The 17,179-nt window shown below is 38.9% G+C and overlaps 2 protein-coding genes across 2 annotated transcripts; one reads left to right on the top strand and one right to left on the bottom strand.

The window, feature by feature from the left end:
• Positions 1-1,965: 1,965 nt before the first annotated feature.
• On the bottom strand, positions 1,966-3,940 carry LOC143452318 (uncharacterized). Its single transcript, XM_076953239.1, has 4 exons — positions 3,840-3,940; positions 3,565-3,654; positions 2,907-3,013; positions 1,966-2,367 (listed from the first exon to the last, which is right to left on the bottom strand). The coding sequence occupies exons 1-4, from the start codon at positions 3,892-3,894 to the stop codon at positions 2,164-2,166; spliced, it is 456 nt and encodes a 151-aa protein (XP_076809354.1). The 5' UTR covers positions 3,895-3,940; the 3' UTR covers positions 1,966-2,163.
• An 11,171-nt stretch (positions 3,941-15,111) lies between these two features.
• On the top strand, positions 15,112-17,147 carry LOC143451783 (uncharacterized). The gene has a single exon (XM_076952509.1). It carries the CDS (start codon positions 15,159-15,161, stop codon positions 16,854-16,856), a length of 1,698 nt encoding a protein of 565 aa, XP_076808624.1. The 5' UTR covers positions 15,112-15,158; the 3' UTR covers positions 16,857-17,147.
• The last annotated feature ends 32 nt before the right edge of the window (positions 17,148-17,179 follow it).

Genomic DNA, 17,179 nt, shown 5'->3' with positions numbered 1-17,179 from the left:
ATTTCTTATAGAAAATCATTTACTTGAGGATTTTGCTTTTCAAATTGCCATTTAATCATTAGTCTTCAGTAATTAAGTCATGTTACAGCAAGATTTGGCAACTTTTTGATAAATTTTATCATTGGATGCCGACACGAATAGATTCGGGATTCGTTCTGGTTAACTTTAACATATTCAAATTTGCACGAACCCGAATAATTGTCCTCGCTTCACAGCCTTAATTATCAATTACCAGAGTGATATTCTTTTCGCCTTTTTGTCGACATACGCCTGTAATCTAAACGTTACATTTTACAAAATAAATCAACGGTTTACAAAAAAATATTCACAATAGTTCTATTCGTTGTATTTGCGTTCTTTTAGAATAATTATGGGAATGTTCTTATTCAATCTATTTAATCTCTCACTTCTATATCGAAACGCGCTCACTAACTCTACAGCATGTGCAGAACAAATTTAAGCTCCCTACATATCGAGCATCGCGTTAGTAGTTAAACATTTTGCAGGACGTAATTTGACACTCAATTTATCAGCATGTGTTTCTGGAAATAGCACAAACGATAATGCTGTATACCAAAGAAACTTGCTTTTTCGTCGCAAATGTCGCTTATCGCATTCTGTGACAACAGCAATCAGTTAAATTATAGGTTTTGTTCCCGTTCTTTTCACTTGTCCTATACCTTATCTAGGGTTACCATATGTCTTATTTTAGGAGGATTTGTCCTCTTCTTTGAAGAAAAATTAATGATCCTTCGAGGACACTGAAAAACGCCCAAATGTCCTCCCTTTTTGCAATTTGCGTTTTCTTGCTTATACAGTATTTTCAACAGAACTATATTTTTATGTGACTTTTTGGCATGAGGCCTAATCATTTTCTTGTCATTGTTTTGATTTAGAAAACCATAAAAGCTAAGCCATAATGCCAAAGAAGAACACCGTGTTTTCTAATGAACTGCGGTATAAGTATCCTTGTTTCAGAAGAAGACGTAATGATCCTGAAGCTGAATGCATTACTTGTGCGTATGGTATGGCCGAAATGTAGGACATGCAGCGTTCGATAGTAAATAAACAAAATATATCGCTAATGTTTTCATATCTGCTGAGGAAATCCGTAGGAATTAGGTTTTTTTTAAATATCAGCGCAAAACCATATGTCCTACATTGCTCATTGCGTAGTTTAACTACTATCAAAGTTTTTTTTCCTACTCCAGTTACTCATTTTCATTTACACAATTGACTGTCATTGTCTGAGGACACTTGACTTCAAAAATAAACCAATTCACACCTTTATAACTTGCGTCTACTAAATATCAAACATAAAAAATTAATACGTTGTAAAGCATATTTTTTGAAAATATTCACTACGTGCATGTAGACTACTCTGCTACTATACATAGCTATCGAAATCGGAAACCTTTAAACATAACACGAGACACTCGTATGGCTTCTTCTCTTAATTGGAATTTATTTTTGGAAATGGCTTAAGGGAAGAATTCGACCCCTTTTCAGCTCCACGAAATTGGTATAGGCCTACGTGCACATGATATGCTAGGTCTATTATACAGTACCTGTGTTCAAACAAACTGACTCGCTGATTGAACGTTTACATGCTGACGAACAGCCAAGTAATTAAGCATAAATTTTTTATCTCATTGAATGCCAACGGAGCTCTCTGCTCTGGAAACCCAATACAATAGGCTACTACAAGTATTAGCAAATATGGGAAGAAGGATGCATTGGGGTGTCAAAAATACTTAAATTTCATGAATGGTAATGGCAAAGGTGGGAGCCTTGCCGGAGGTATCAAACAATTCGAATTGCCGAACTCTCTAAACCGGTGCATCCAAAGTGTAGGCTGCAAAGTCAGTCAACTTGCTACTAATTAGTTCGTCTCTTTGACAGAGAACGTCCGATCCAATTTACACGACTTCATTGCTGCATTTGTTTTCTGACTCTACAGTCTACAACATATAGTAGTAATTTATTGATTTACGTCTCACGCCAGGAATCGTTTGCCAGATAATTTCAGGATAAAAAAAGGCAATAATAAGATTTATGATGAAACTTGTGAGATCAACTTTACACTAAGCATTTACACGTTTTAAGAAATAAATTTGGAACAATACTGCACAGATTAGCAATCATGATATATATATACTGAGTTTATTCCTCCCTGAAGACAACAACTGGAACCTTTGCATGGTGTACTAGGAAGTCACTGACTGAACCAAGCACAGTGCGTCGGATCTTTCCCATGCCTCTGCTTCCAACTATCACCAAATCTGCATTCTCACTTTCCAGAAATGAAGCCAAGGTTTCGCCTGGTGAACCACCATCTCCAACTAGTACGCGAAATCGGCAGTTTACCTAAAAAAAGTTACATTTTGTATTAACTGTTAACTTCGAGTACTATCGGTAAGGTAATGTACGGCAAAGATCATAATGACGACTTCTTTACTGCACTGTTGAAACGCGAGGTAAATTGGCCGTTTATATTTAAGTCTTCAACATGGCTTGAAAGCTACAACAGGGATTTAATCTCTGCAGCAAAAAAATTAAAAACGACTTTGATTACAAAATGAAGCCACAGTACACTGTATTTCCGGAAATTGCTCACTAAAACAGATATTGCATGTTGACGTAATGTTTTTACCTTTACTTTAATCAAGCTGACAAACTGTCAATCAAGCTGTCGCAAATAAGCACAGTTGTAGTCGTCAAAGAACATTTTATGAAATTGGTCGTAGTAAACATATAAGACTTAGTGCAAATATTTGACTTTAGTGTCGACAGATATGGTTGTGCGACAGATTTGAAGATAGTGAGCTTCTAGATATGTTTAAACAGTTGTAACCTTATTCGACAAATCTTTTGACAGTTGTGGTAGCTGAGGTATAATTACTTACTTGCATTGCCTTTGCTTTGCTAAGGTACTTCGCTTTCATTTCTTCCATTTTGCTTTTGCATTTTTCAACCGCACGTTGGAATTCTTCCTTTGGAAAAACAGCCTCCTCTAAAACAACATTCATAGTAAATAAAAGGTTATTCTGTTTTTAAAAATACAAGTAGAAACCGCTTGATACATACACGGTTAATACAACCAACCGCTTATTACATCCAAATTCCTTGGGACGAAATTTTCCTATACCTTTCCCATTATAAAACCTCGGTTAATACATCCAGCAACTGTTTAATATGTCAACTTTCGATTTCCCAAACAAGCCAATTGTTCTTTAGTGTGTACAAATAATAATTGGTTATTTTAAGCAGCAATGCGTTAAATGGAGTATTGTGATGCGACACTAGTTTATCCATTCAAAAAGATTGCGTTAGAATAGCCGTAATTGTAGTCATCAGGGGCATAGTTTAGCATGGGCATTTAAAATCTGTTTTTACAACAACCGCTTATTACGTCTAAAAACATGTTGGCCTGAGGTGGATGTATTAACCGAATTCTACTGTATCTTGTAAATACAGCCGTCAATAACACAGCCATTAGCAATATCGTCTAATATATTTCAAATAATCAATCAAACAACGACCAAGTAGTGAATAATCACTCACCGTAAAAAACAAACGATGGTAAATGAGGCTGATTTCCAACGTACACAGCGAGCACCTCATTGCCTTGCGTATGGAATGACCTGAAATACCCTAAAGTAAAATAATCGTTTAAAAAGTTCCTTGCATGAACTGGTAATACAGGAAGTTGTGACGAGGTATATAGGATGTAACGGTTTTAAGCGACACCATAATTACTCTTTGCTGAATGTACCAAAATCGTCTCTTGTTATTTAATAATGAATCATATATGACAAACTTTGCAGAGGTAAACCTACATGAAAATGCCTCTTCCGCAGATACACTACCATCGACACATATTACAACTTTCATGGCTACCTCCAAGCTGAATCTTTCAGCTGTGACTTGCGTATGGCAGTGCTACAGCTGTATGACATAAACTGTTCATCTCTATGTCGTTGTGGTTGTACAGGGGTATAGCTAAGGTAAGGAACATGATCTTTAATCTTATGTAAATAGCCCTTCAGAGCAACGCTTGTATCAATGTTTACAAACCTATGTACAACAAATGTTTAATTTCTTGTATTACCTGTATCCCTACCGTGGTAGCCGTACATTCATGAAAAGAAAGAAATTTTATTCGATTTCAATTTTACGTTTTTTGTTTCCATCTTTCGAACTGGAAATGTGATTTTATTACTTAGCCTATTTTATCATCAACGAGTGACAATTCTTTATCACAGAAGTATTTTCTTTTTGTCTTGATCACTGTTGCGTTTTTTTTGATTATTTTGGCGGGCGGTGCAGGCAAACCCGAGCAGGGCTCCAATAAATATTCTCGAAATAAAAAAACTTTGTTTTATGTACATCCGAATATATAATTTATTTTTCCGAGTAACGAGGTAAAAGATTGCAACGTTTTCGAAAATAATCAAGCAAAGGTACTGTGCAAATGAAGACGAATTAAATCAGAAGGAAGCTCTAACTACGACGAAAACGATATCGAATATTTTTTTAAACAAACTAGATAGCTGGTTTCATCAACCCTCCCGTGAGCAACGTGAGCATAAGGTCTTGCTTTTTCAATATCAATTGAAGCATGGTAATGATTTGATCATCGTCGTCATCCTTGTGTTCTTCTTCTTCTTTAGTTTCTTGGCTTGGTTCTTCATCTCCATCCTCTTCTTTGATCTCACTCATTTCTTCTTCAACTTCGAGATCACTGCCGTCGGTCGAAGGACCTGCATCCTCTGTCGTGGGTTCAAGTTGCTCTTCAGAATCGTCGGATTGTGCTATCTCGTGATTTTCATCAGAGGTGGTTGATGGTTCTTCAACCACAGGCTCACTTTCTTCATCGATGACGTCGGCATCTTGTACAGCGACATCGCTGTCATCATCACCTTCGACTTCGTCTTCTTGCAGTTCTTCTTGCATTTCATCTTGAGCCATTGCCTCATCCTCAACGTATTCGACTTCTTTTAACTCATCTTCACCGTCATCGACTTCTTTTACCTCATCTTCACCGTCATCAACTTCCTTCACCTCATCTTCCTGGCTTTCACATTGCTCTTCTTCTGCTTTAACAGTCATTTCGTTATCATCTTCCTTGGTTTCATCTTGTTCGAGTTCGTCATCAGGTAAATGATCGCTAGTATCATCGAGATCTTCTTTCATATCATCGTGTTGCTCTTCAGGATCATAGTCGCTGGTTTTTGTTTCCTCCTGGTCGTCGCTGATGATTGCTGGTAGCTCTTCCACTTCCTCACACTCTATTGGTTCTTCAGGAGTTTCCTCTTTTACCTCTGTCTCGACTTCGGAAGGAAGTTCATGTTCTTCAGTGAGGTCCTCGCAGTCGGACGTTTCATCCTGTTCAGTTTCCTTGGGAAGATCTTCTTCACCAAGTTTCGTGTCCTTTGCACAATCATCTACGACTGAAATCTGGTTGTTCTGTTGTTCGACCCCGAGTAGATCGTCATCGGTCTCATCTTTGCTGTCTTTAAATCGAAAGATCAGTTTTCGACAGGCTCCTTTAAACCTGATGTAGACATCTTTAGACTGGATTTCCAAAGATCCGCTTGAACTGCGGCTATGGCTATCGTTAGCTGGATTCATTTTGCTATGCTCCGACTGCTTCAAAGATTGTCTCTGATACCGAGAGTCTCACCACTCCTAAATTATATAGCCAGAGAGTTATTACGTTAATTGACGTAAGTTGAATTGATAGATCCGTTACCGGTACGTGTTTTGGTGAAAACGTTGTAAAATTGACGATTTGTTTTCGTTCTAATCACGCGATTTGCTTGTGATCATTTCCCGTTCCTTCGCTGAGGTAAAACGACACGGATACTGTTTGCGTTGTTCAGTACTTTCGAAATAAAGATAAGCAACTGTTGAGTGCAATCGTTGTGAAGATAACTGACGCAGAAGTTACTCAACGATCTGTTACGGAAGCTGTGCACAATGACGCTGCAGCCGTCACCGATTTTACACGCAATTTTGTTTTTGTTTTCTCTGCTTTTGTTCATATTATGTGAGTCTGTTTTGTTTTACGTATGAAATTACCCAATGTATTTTACGACGAAAAGAGTTTTGCAAGAAAAGGCATTGTTTTGCTTTGCCTTGAATTGGCTTTTGTGCAATTACTGACACAAACAAATGGAAATGACACGGTAGGTTCGTTGCGTTACAGCTCAATTGGGTGGTATCGCTAAAAAGTATCAAATAGTTATACGTTAATAGAACAACATAGATATAGTAAGAACTATAATCAGCTTGAAAACAAAAATTTCGATCTATAATAATTGCCTTCTACAGTATACAACCTATTTCTTTTACCATAGAATGTGCAATAAGTGAGCTTTTTTTTGTTTTCTGTTTCTTTATTCCACTTGTTTCTGTGTTCTTGTTGGTTTATTGCAAGTTGTTGTCGTGTGGTGTGGTGGTAACTCATGTACTGTATTGTGTGTTTAATTACTGACAAGCCTTTTTGTCTTTGTCCCAATTCTTGCAACTCATCTCCGGTCAATCATCACTATTGTCTTGTTCATTTCATTCTTCATTGTTCATTTCATTGTTCATTTCATTGTAAATGCATTCCTGTCAACCTGTGAAAATATTAATGTTCTCAAACACCTCAATGTCGTTGGGTTCAACTCGACCTGAATTGGGTTTAACAGGGTTCGGTACGCCATCGTTCATTTTAGGTTGAAACACATACTGTAACTTGATTTATATCGAAGGACCAAGTTTTCTATTGTAGACCGGTAATTTCCTTATGACTTTTATCTTTGTATCGATCCATTGTTTTTTTGTTATAGGCTACTCAATTATTTAATGTAGTTCTGCCTTGGAAACAGTTTTTTTTTCTATTAGGCCTTTTCATTCAGCCTTGTTTACCCCATATAGGCTCCATTGTCTGAGATTACTCTGTTCATGTATAATAAAGTTTTTGCTTTTTATATCAACCGACTTTTACGTTCGGATATTCTTAAAACATGTCATGCATGTTTAAAATCTTATTATTTGTACACGCTGTAGCAACGAAATTCGTCGCAGTATAACGAATAGGTCGTCATTTAGTTGTGTGCAATATAGTCAAAATGAAATTTGACGCAGTAAACAGATGTGAAATCAAAAGTACTGATTTAACCACTTCCAACAGAGAAATAATTACACTGTAATATTTCTGAATAAAAACAAAACGGAATAATATTTCCAACTACAATCTTTAAAGCAATTGATACAAATAGACTTCATCAAAACAATGGTTTTCTGACTATTTAGAATTAACACCTCGATTGTTCGATTGTGCCTTCGATAATTTCAGAAGTTGTTACTTCGACTGATTTGTGAATCACTGATTTACCACCTCCACCGCTGTCTCTTCCAGCAGCACCATATTCGATTGTGCCTAATTCGCCTTCGATAATTTCAGAAGTTGTTACATCGACTGATTTGTGAATCACTGATTGACCACCCCCACCGCTGTCACTTCCAGCAGCACCATATTCGATTGTGCCTTCGCCTTCGATAATTTCAGAAGTTGTTAAATCGACTGATTTGTGAATCACTGATTTACCACCGCCACCGCTATCACTTCCAGCAGCACCATGTTCGATTGTGCCTTCGCCTTCGATAATTTCAGAAGTTGTTACTTCGACTGATTTGTGAATCACTGATTGACCACCGCAACCACCGTCACTTCCAGCAGCACCATATTCGATTGTGCCTTCGCCTTCGATAATTTCAGAAGTTGTTACTTCGACTGATTTGTGAATCACTGATTGACCACCGCTGTCACTTCCAGCAGCACCATATTCGATTGTGCCTTCGCCTTCGATAATTTCAGAAGTTGTTACTTCGACTGATTTGTGAATCACTGATTGACCACCGCAACCGCCGTCACTTCCAGCAGCACCATATTCGATTGTGCCTTCGCCTTCGATAATTTCAGAAGTTGTTACTTCGACTGATTTGTGAATCACTGATTGACCACCGCCACCGCTATCACTTCCAGCAGCACCATGTTCGATTGTGCCTTCGCCTTCGATAATTTCAGAAGTTGTTACTTCGACTGATTTGTGAATCACTGATTGACCACCGCAACCACCGTCACTTCCAGCAGCACCATATTCGATTGTGCCTTCGCCTTCGATAATTTCAGAAGTTGTTACTTCGACTGATTTGTGAATCACTGATTGACCACCGCTGTCACTTCCAGCAGCACCATATTCGATTGTGCCTTCGCCTTCGATAATTTCAGAAGTTGTTACTTCGACTGATTTGTGAATCACTGATTGACCACCCCCACCGCTGTCACTTCCAGCAGCACCATGTTCGATTGTGCCTTCGCCTTCGATAATTTCAGAAGTTGTTACTTCGACTGATTTGTGAATCACTGATTGACCACCCCCACCGCTGTCACTTCCAGCAGCACCATATTCGATTGTGCCTTCGCCTTCGATAATTTCAGAAGTTGTTACTTCGACTGATTTGTGAATCATTGATTGACCACCCCCACCGCTGTCACTTCCAGCAGCACCATGTTCGATTGTGCCTTCGCCTTCTATAATTTCAGAAGTTGTTACATCGACTGATTTGTGAATCACTGATTGACCACCACCACCGCTGTCACTTCCAGCAACACCACGTTTATCACCTCCATCCGCATTGCTTTCCTTTTCACCGTTAGATTTATCGCCTCCTTTAACATATTTCTTTGGACCTCGCCTGCAACGTCTCTTCCATTGTCGCCTCCAACGGCGTTTGCATCTTCGCTTCCATCCACGTTTTCTGCCGCCACCCTTTCTTTCGTCATCAGAAGAGTCAGTATCATCCGAATCACTGTAAACAGAAGACGAATCATCATCATCACCGCCTTGTTTCCTTTTGCAACGTCTCCTCCATCGTCGTCTCCAGTGGCGCCTGCCTCTTCGCTTCCATAGACGCTTTCTTCCGCCGCCCTTTCCTTTGTCATCAGATGAGTCAGTATCATCATCCGAATCACTGTAAACAGAAGACGAATCATCATCATCATCGCCTTGTTTTCTTTTGCAACGTCTCCTCCATCGTCGTCTCCAGTGGCGCCTGCATCTTCGCTTCCATAGACGCTTTCTTCCGCCGCCCTTTCCTTTGTCATCAGAGGAGTTAGAATTATCATACGAGTCACTGTCATCAGAATTTGAATCATCATCATTATCGCCTTGTTTCCTCTTGCAACGCCTCCTCCATTTTCGTCTCCAGCGGCGCTTGCATCTTCGCTTCCATCCACGTTTTCTGCAAATGCCTTTTCCACCATCATCAGTGTTTTTAGAGTCGTCATCTGAAGATTCATCATCCGAGTCACTGTCATCAGAAGACGAATCCTCTTCATCATCACCTTGCTTCCTCTTGCAACGTCTCCTCCATTTTCGTCTCCAGCGGCGTCTGCATCTTCGTTTCCATCCACGTTTTCTGCAAATGCCTCTTCCACCATCATCAGTGTTTTTAGAGTCGTCATCTGAAGATTCATCATCCGAGTCACTGTCATCAGAATTTGAATCATCATCATTATCGCCTTGTTTCCTCTTGCAACGCCTCCTCCATTTTCGTCTCCAGCGGCGCTTGCATCTTCGCTTCCATCCACGTTTTCTGCAAATGCCTCTTCTACCATCATCAGTGTTTTTAAAGTCGTCATCTGAAGATTCATCATCCGAGTCACTGTTATCAGAAGAAGAATCATCTTCATCATCACCTTGCTTCCTTTCGCATTGTCTCCTCCATTTTCGTCTCCAGCGGCGCTTGCATCTTCGCTTCCATCGACGTTTCTTTTCTTTGTAAGTCTTACTTACTCGCCTCCCTTTGCATGGTTTATCAGCATCGTACCCTGCAATGTTATTACTATCGGTCTTTGAACTTGAATCCTTGCATGATATGATTACATGTTTCTCCACTTTTGTTTCTGCTGTGCTAACAGGTTCGATTCCTTTTTCCATATCGTCTGTCACTAAGTAGTGTTCTTATAAATCCTAAGTCAACACAACGGTTTATATAGCAATATCATTTCTTCGTAGAACATTGAACGTTTTTTCCCAAAATATTACGCATATTTTCAGAATTTAAATGCTATACCGTTTACACGAAATTAAGCTGCAAATACGAAATGCAGTTCTGCACGTTTGATTCACTTCGTTTCATGAACCATAGCACAGTATAGCCAAAGAACATAACAACCATAGCTTTTAAAGGGCGTTGCCGGTTTCAATCGTTATCAAACTTTTTGTTGTTCTTTTTTTATGTTCGTGTTAATAGAAAGCGAGACACATCTTCACCTATAATTGCATTGCTGCAAACAATGTTGCACGGCTGTAATCTTCGCTCAGTATATTCAGTGTACATCTTATTTCACGTCAATTAAGCTTTGCTTTTCAATATATCGTACATTGTTCATAAGTTTGTGATAAAAGTGCGGATGGCATTTTACACAACTTTCTAAGATGTAGCCCTACCCGTATTAACATATTTACTAAAAACTACTTCGTTAACACCAATACATTAAATAATTGTTGGTTATTTGACATGTTCATTGTATACCGTATGATGTTCATCTGAAACTTTTACAGTCGGTACCAATATTGTGTTTAAGAAGAATTTGTTTCATCTTTGCTGTGTATACAAACTATACTGAAGGATGCAAGTGTAATAAACTGTTATATCAAACCCGGGTGTACGTACCTCTTTCTTAATTTATACAAATCGATTATTATGTAAATGGTTTGCTGAAACATTCAGAAAGATAAAGCCAAAAATAAAACGATTGCTAACAGTTTGAAAGAAAAATGCTGGTCTACAGTAATTGCTGTTCAATATAGGGGTCAGATGTGCAAGTCTGTGTTTCATCATATTTTGTAGGTAAAGTCTAGCTAAATAATGCGATCAATTGTTGAAAACTTTAACGATGTGTTTCGATTAACTATACACAGCCTTTCGCGCAATTAGTGCTTTTATCTTGGAGAACTTGCATGTAGCTTTGCTTTAAAGCCTGAAAATTGTCTCCCATTATATCAAACCAGGCATCCAATGCAGAACAAATGATACCTTCTAGTCGAAGTGTTTGCTGAAGACATAAAGCAATATTAAACCATACCACCCCTTCCTAGAGGCCGTATACGTCTATTTTGTAAGGGTTATTCTCGGTAATTCGTCACATCCTGAACAGAAAAGAGTAAGACGAACAGCATCCTTAGATACCTTTCAGCTACTACCAAACACGCCCTGTTGCTTGAAGAAGCTCTTAACAGCAGTGCTACACGAATCGACGTGAAAATGACGATACCAGTATTTCACATAATATTTTGACGATACTGCGTTTATATTCGGTTATCCTTGTATATCTTACCACATTTTAATTTTAAGATATTAATTTATTCGGACAGAAAACAACTCTTATGTGTTCATCTTTTCAGTCGTTTCGGGGGATTCAGAGAATTACGACGATTACCGTAAACTCAACCGAAATGATCTAAAACCGAAATGATGTAAACATCGTAAAATGAAACATATTTTTTATTTGAAATTTTGTTCAGATTAATACAATGCCAATGTCCGAACTCTCTAAAGTGTCCACAAATATCAGAATTATTGTGATTAAGCTCTAATATTTGCACCATTAAATCTTGGATGCTGCTATGTCGGTGCAAATATAGTCACGTGTTCCAAATTACGATATTAATCTACATTAGTATTGACAAGGTTTGTGTTGGCACACTTAATCATTACCTTTGCGGAAATGTTTGCATTTATCACCTAGCAATATCAGTCACTGACAGAAAACGACAATGACTGACAATGCGCTGGCTTTTAAGTTTTTTTGCTAACCTCCTACAAATGTTAAAATGTTCTAGAAAAGTCTGGAATAGAAAAAAAAGATGTCTAGTGTGGTTATAGACGAAGCTCAGCGTTGCACACATTTTTACCGACAAGCGACGACGAACAACAGGACGCTGGACTTTGCCAGCACTTGTTTGGCCACTTGGTGGCAAAATTGTTCTTCAAATTTCACCCAGTTCTCCAACAAAATTTTTCACTCGCGAAACAGTATACTTATTTAACTTACGAAATTCGGCGACACGTCCCAGCTATATATATTCCAGGGAATATGGAGAATTCTAAAGGATTTACGGGAATTACTAAAGGACACTATGATTTAGTGCAATAAGATATTTGTGCTTATTTTCGCAGAAGCGTTGTCAGTTTGACCACAAAGGGTTCGACTCTGTTTTCGAAAAATTAACTGAAAGTTAGTTATTGTATTTTTATTACTTTTAATTTGTTACCATTTTGATTATAGCTGGCTTAGTTCAAATTATTTATCGGCTTATTTTGCAAGAGTATGAGAAAGGTTTGTTCGCAGGAAAAATGTGGTTTGTGCAATAAATGATTCGCTCATTAATATGCGGTTTTAACTGTGAGGTAATTTTTCACTTTGTCATTCGTTTGTTTTGCAGCGAAAGTGCTAACAGGGCTTCCTTGTTGAAATGAAGTACGCACAAGCTTTGCAGCACTTCATCACAACTGATATTTGTCTCAGGATACACGAGTATTTGCATGTAGGCAGTAGGCACGAGACAAGACTTCGAAAGTATGCGTATGGAACTGTTAAACATGCTCAAAAAAACGTGGACATGTTAAGCCATTTAAATGGTGTTGGATGTTTTGTCTTATTTTATATCATCTTTATTATTGCTACATATTAGGCTGCCATTTAATAGGAAGCTGTGACGTTTTGTGTTGTGTTTCCTGCCATTGCGAAGAAGAGTCTGAACAGAGAAATATCACAAAACTGCCAAATATTCGATCAAAACAAGTCAAGTTTTTATCCCTAGTTGCGCTATCGATGTAATTCTCTTAAGGTTTTAAGAAAATCAATAAACAAAATACAAAAGTGTGTGTTTCTATTGGAATTTGCACAAAAGACAAGCTCGGTACTTACCCGGATTGGAGTGATAAGAAATCTTCACCGAGTTTAGGTCGTGCAAACACTTTCCCCAGTCAGAGGATAAAGATTGTTATACTGTACCATACCAGCAAAGTGTCAGGTCTCTAATCCTAAGTGTACTGGAGATACAACTCAAAGAAATAGAAACAACATTTCGGTGTCATTTGGAAGAAAATGAAATCTTAAGACTTTAAGTTGTGCATGAGCTTGTCTCTCAAGAACTTGATTTCTTCATAACCTTTACAACAAATCTTTATTTCTGTTTTCGAATAAAGAACTCAAGAGAAAATGCTCACCTGTAGTCCTATCACACATTAAATAGCCGAAATGAAGCAGCGGTAACTTATATGGGTTTACAATTGGTTTGAGTTTTAATCATGTATAAGATGTATACGCTTGAACATTCAAGGAATCAAAACTAAAACAATGCAATCTCTAAAAATTGTGTTTTAAGTCAAAACATTTAAACCGCATGATGTGGTTTGAGCTCATATGGATCCATTCAAAACTGTGTAACATTTGGTCAATAGTGTTAGCGTAAAGTACAAGCGGTTATGTAATGAACTATAGATAATAGCGTATAAATATAACCTACAACTACACAAATACACATATTAAACTTCTAAGAAACATTAGGCGCTTTTCTACCCAACCAGTTGGTTTTTGGATATAGCATATGGTGGCATTGACAACATATTGAGAACGCATTTTCGCACGTGCATTCATTACCGTATCGAATTTTTCTCACTTATCGGCAATTACCGCCGGGTCTAAACGTCTAGGATGACTGTGAAATTATCATTTCCGTCTGTCACCAACCCTATACTCGTTAAGGCTGACAACCAGCAAATTTCTGACAACGATAAACGAAATGATCTAAATGATTACACGTTGCTTGTGATCTAACTCTTGTGAATATATACGACGCAGTCGTTTGCAGGAGAATCTTTGAGGAAATGATGCATAAACCATCAACACGGACCGGGCTAATGAAAATACTGAGATCTCACGAATACCAGTTCGGTGAAAACAAATTTTGCAGCACATAAAAGATCTTTACTCATCTTCGATTGATTGCCTGGGGCTAGAACACAGACTTCATCCTTCACCAAATCCTTAGCTGTTAGAAAGTTGGCTTAAAAGATGAAATACAGTAATAACCTTTTAAATGTAATAAAAAATGGTTTGATTGATATCACACAACGTCACAACGTGATGTCACACACTTCAGTCACCACGTACACTGCTGTTTTTCATGGCAAGGTCAACAAGCGGGTGTTAGAAAATTGGCTTAATAGATGAAATACAGTAACAACCTTTCAAGTGTAGAAGAAATGCTTTGTTTGATGTCACACAACGCCAGACTATGCCTTTTAGACAAAAATAAATAAAGCGTTGTCGCTTTCAACTTTCATATTGCAGCTTTGTTGTGATATTTCTTTACATAACTGCGAGATAGCGAGTTGAACGTTGAAAATTTTGTTATTAGGTCTGAGCCTCTACTGGAGCCCTCTAGCACGGTCAATGTTCCTCATGATACCGCTTGCACATAAGTCACCGCATTCGCAGCTGTTTTTCATGACAAGGTAAGCGAGCGGGTGATTTTGTGTAAGATGAATTCTTTTGTCATAAGCCTTATAGTTGCAAAGCACGGGCAGACTGTTATAACTGTTATATATAACTTATGCATTTATTTGTTATACATGTATAACTTACACTTACAGTAACTTAGTTGCAGTTGTGTAACTAATGAAATAAGAAACACAGAGCACGAGGTTTAATGGTTGTTTAACTCAGCATGACTATAGCAAATAATGTGATAATTGGAAAACCACTGGCAATTATTTTGAGATATGCACGGAACCTCCTTAGAAAGAAGATTTGCAAGAAACGGTGTGTTTAAAAATGAAAAGAATAAAGGATTTGGCTTGGTTCCTTATGCAATACACAACGCTGGCTAAATTACAGTATTTGAAATGTTTTTCACCGTAAAGGGTTCTCCTTTCTTTCTGACGGTTTCCTGCTTTCATAGAATGGCAGAGAATGTATGCCTTTTCCTGAACAGCCTTTCTCTGCGTTAAGGCTTACAGTTTATTAAGCTATGAGGATGAAATTTTGGTTTCATTTGCAGTTTCTAGTCAAGCACTAGATTCAAAGGGTTATGGACCCACCAGAAAATGTTCCCAAAGCTGCGCCTAACAAATGCATAAAGGTCCCAGCAAAAGATGTAAATATTACATACAATGGAAGCTTATTGAAACTTCAATTTCAATGTCAAAGCTCTGCTCCATGCAACGATACAGTGAAAAGTTGCACAGTAGGAACGACAGCAGATTGCGACAAAAGCAAAAGAAGCATTCGAAAGTGGAAGCGTCGATTTAGACGACGTTTCAGGCGGAGATGGAGGCGAAGGTGTAGAAGAGATGATGAGGATTCTTCTTCCTCGAGTGATGACAGTGATGATTCCGACGATAATGATTCCGAGGACGACTCGTCAGATGATGACTCTAACTCTTCCGATGATGGCGGAAAGCGTGGTGGCGGAAAACGTCGACGGAAGCGAAGATGCAGACGTCGTTGGAGAAGACGATGGAGGAGACGTTGCAAGAGTAAGCAAGGTGATGATGATGATTCGTCTTCTAATGACAGTGACTCGGATGAGGAATCTTCAGATGATGACAGTGACTCATCTGATGACGGTGGAAAGCGTGGTGGCGGAAGAAAACGTCGATGGAGGCGAAGATGCAAACGCCGTTGGAGACTAAGATGGAGGAGACGTTGCAAGAAGAAGCAAGGTGATGATGATTCGTCTTCTGATGACAGTGACTCGGATGATGAATCGTCAGATGATGACAGTGACTCATCTGATGGCGGTGGAAATGGCGGTGGCAGAAAACATGGATGGAAGCGAAGATGCAGACGCCGTTGGAGACGAAGATGGAGGAGACGTTGCAAGAGGAAGCAAGATGATGATGATTCGTCTTCTGATGACAGTGACTCGGATGATGAATCGTCAGATGATGACAGTGACTCATCTGATGGCGGTGGAAATGGCGGTGGCAGAAAACGTGGATGGAAGCGAAGATGCAAACGCCGTTGGAGACGACGATGGAGGAGACGTTGCAAGAGGAAGCAAGGCGATGATGAAAATGATTCGTCTTCTGATGACAGTGACTCGAATGATCAATCTTTAAGTGACGATTCTGACAGCACCGAAGATGGTGGAAAGAGCGGTGGCAGAAAACGTGGATGGAAGCGTAGATGCAAACGCCGTTGGAGACGACGATGGAGGAGACGTTGCAAGAGGAAGCAAAGCGGCTCCTCTCCTCCCGGAGAGAACGACGACAAAGATGGTGCTTCAGACAATGACTCTGGAAGCGGTGCTGATGACAAAGAAAAGAAGAATCGAAAGGAGAGAAGAAAAAGTTGTGGTGGCAGAAAACGCAAGCACAGCAAACGACGAAGTTCACAGAATCGTGATGGTGGCGATGGTTCTAACGATGAAAAGGGAAGCAATGCTGATGGAAGTGATGATGAAGGCAAAGAAAAACAAAACTGCAAGAGAAGACACAGCAGTAAACGACGTCATAGTCATGGACGAAGTCGAAGTCGAAGCGGAAGTAGAAAAGGCTCCAAATGCCACGGCAAAAGCTCAGGGAATGATTCTGATGGTTCTCATGGCGGAAAAGGAAAAGGCAAGAAGGGTGGGAGGCATAAGAGAAGAGGAAAGAGGCGAGGATCCGGGAATTGCAGCGATGGATCCGGTAGTGATAAATGTAAAGTCGTCGAAGTAGGCCCTTGCCCAGCCCCACCTTCTCCCTGTCATGCTCCTGAACCCAAGGGTTGTAAAGGCGTATAAGAAATGACGCAAGCTGTCCATGCATTCAAACAATGCGCAAACTTTTACAGCGGTAAAGTGTTTATTAAAGCAATATTTTTAATCGGAACACTAGACTATTAATAAACGAAATTTCAGTGTTGATTATGGGTTTTTTTTGTTAACTACTACACTATATCATTTATTATAAAGTGTTTTATGTTTTCTATACGTGTACGCCCGCAACTTTGGCGTTAGCCATTTTGTTAACCCTGAGCTTTGAGTGTGTGTTATATGGAAGGTAAAACCATAATAATAAAACCAATAAATAGACGTGCTTATTTATATTTTAAACGTATATATCA

This window comes from Clavelina lepadiformis, chromosome 4 (genome assembly GCF_947623445.1).
Source record: "Clavelina lepadiformis chromosome 4, kaClaLepa1.1, whole genome shotgun sequence".
NCBI lineage: Eukaryota > Metazoa > Chordata > Ascidiacea > Aplousobranchia > Clavelinidae > Clavelina > Clavelina lepadiformis.
This window is presented reverse-complemented; position numbering and strand designations above follow the sequence as displayed.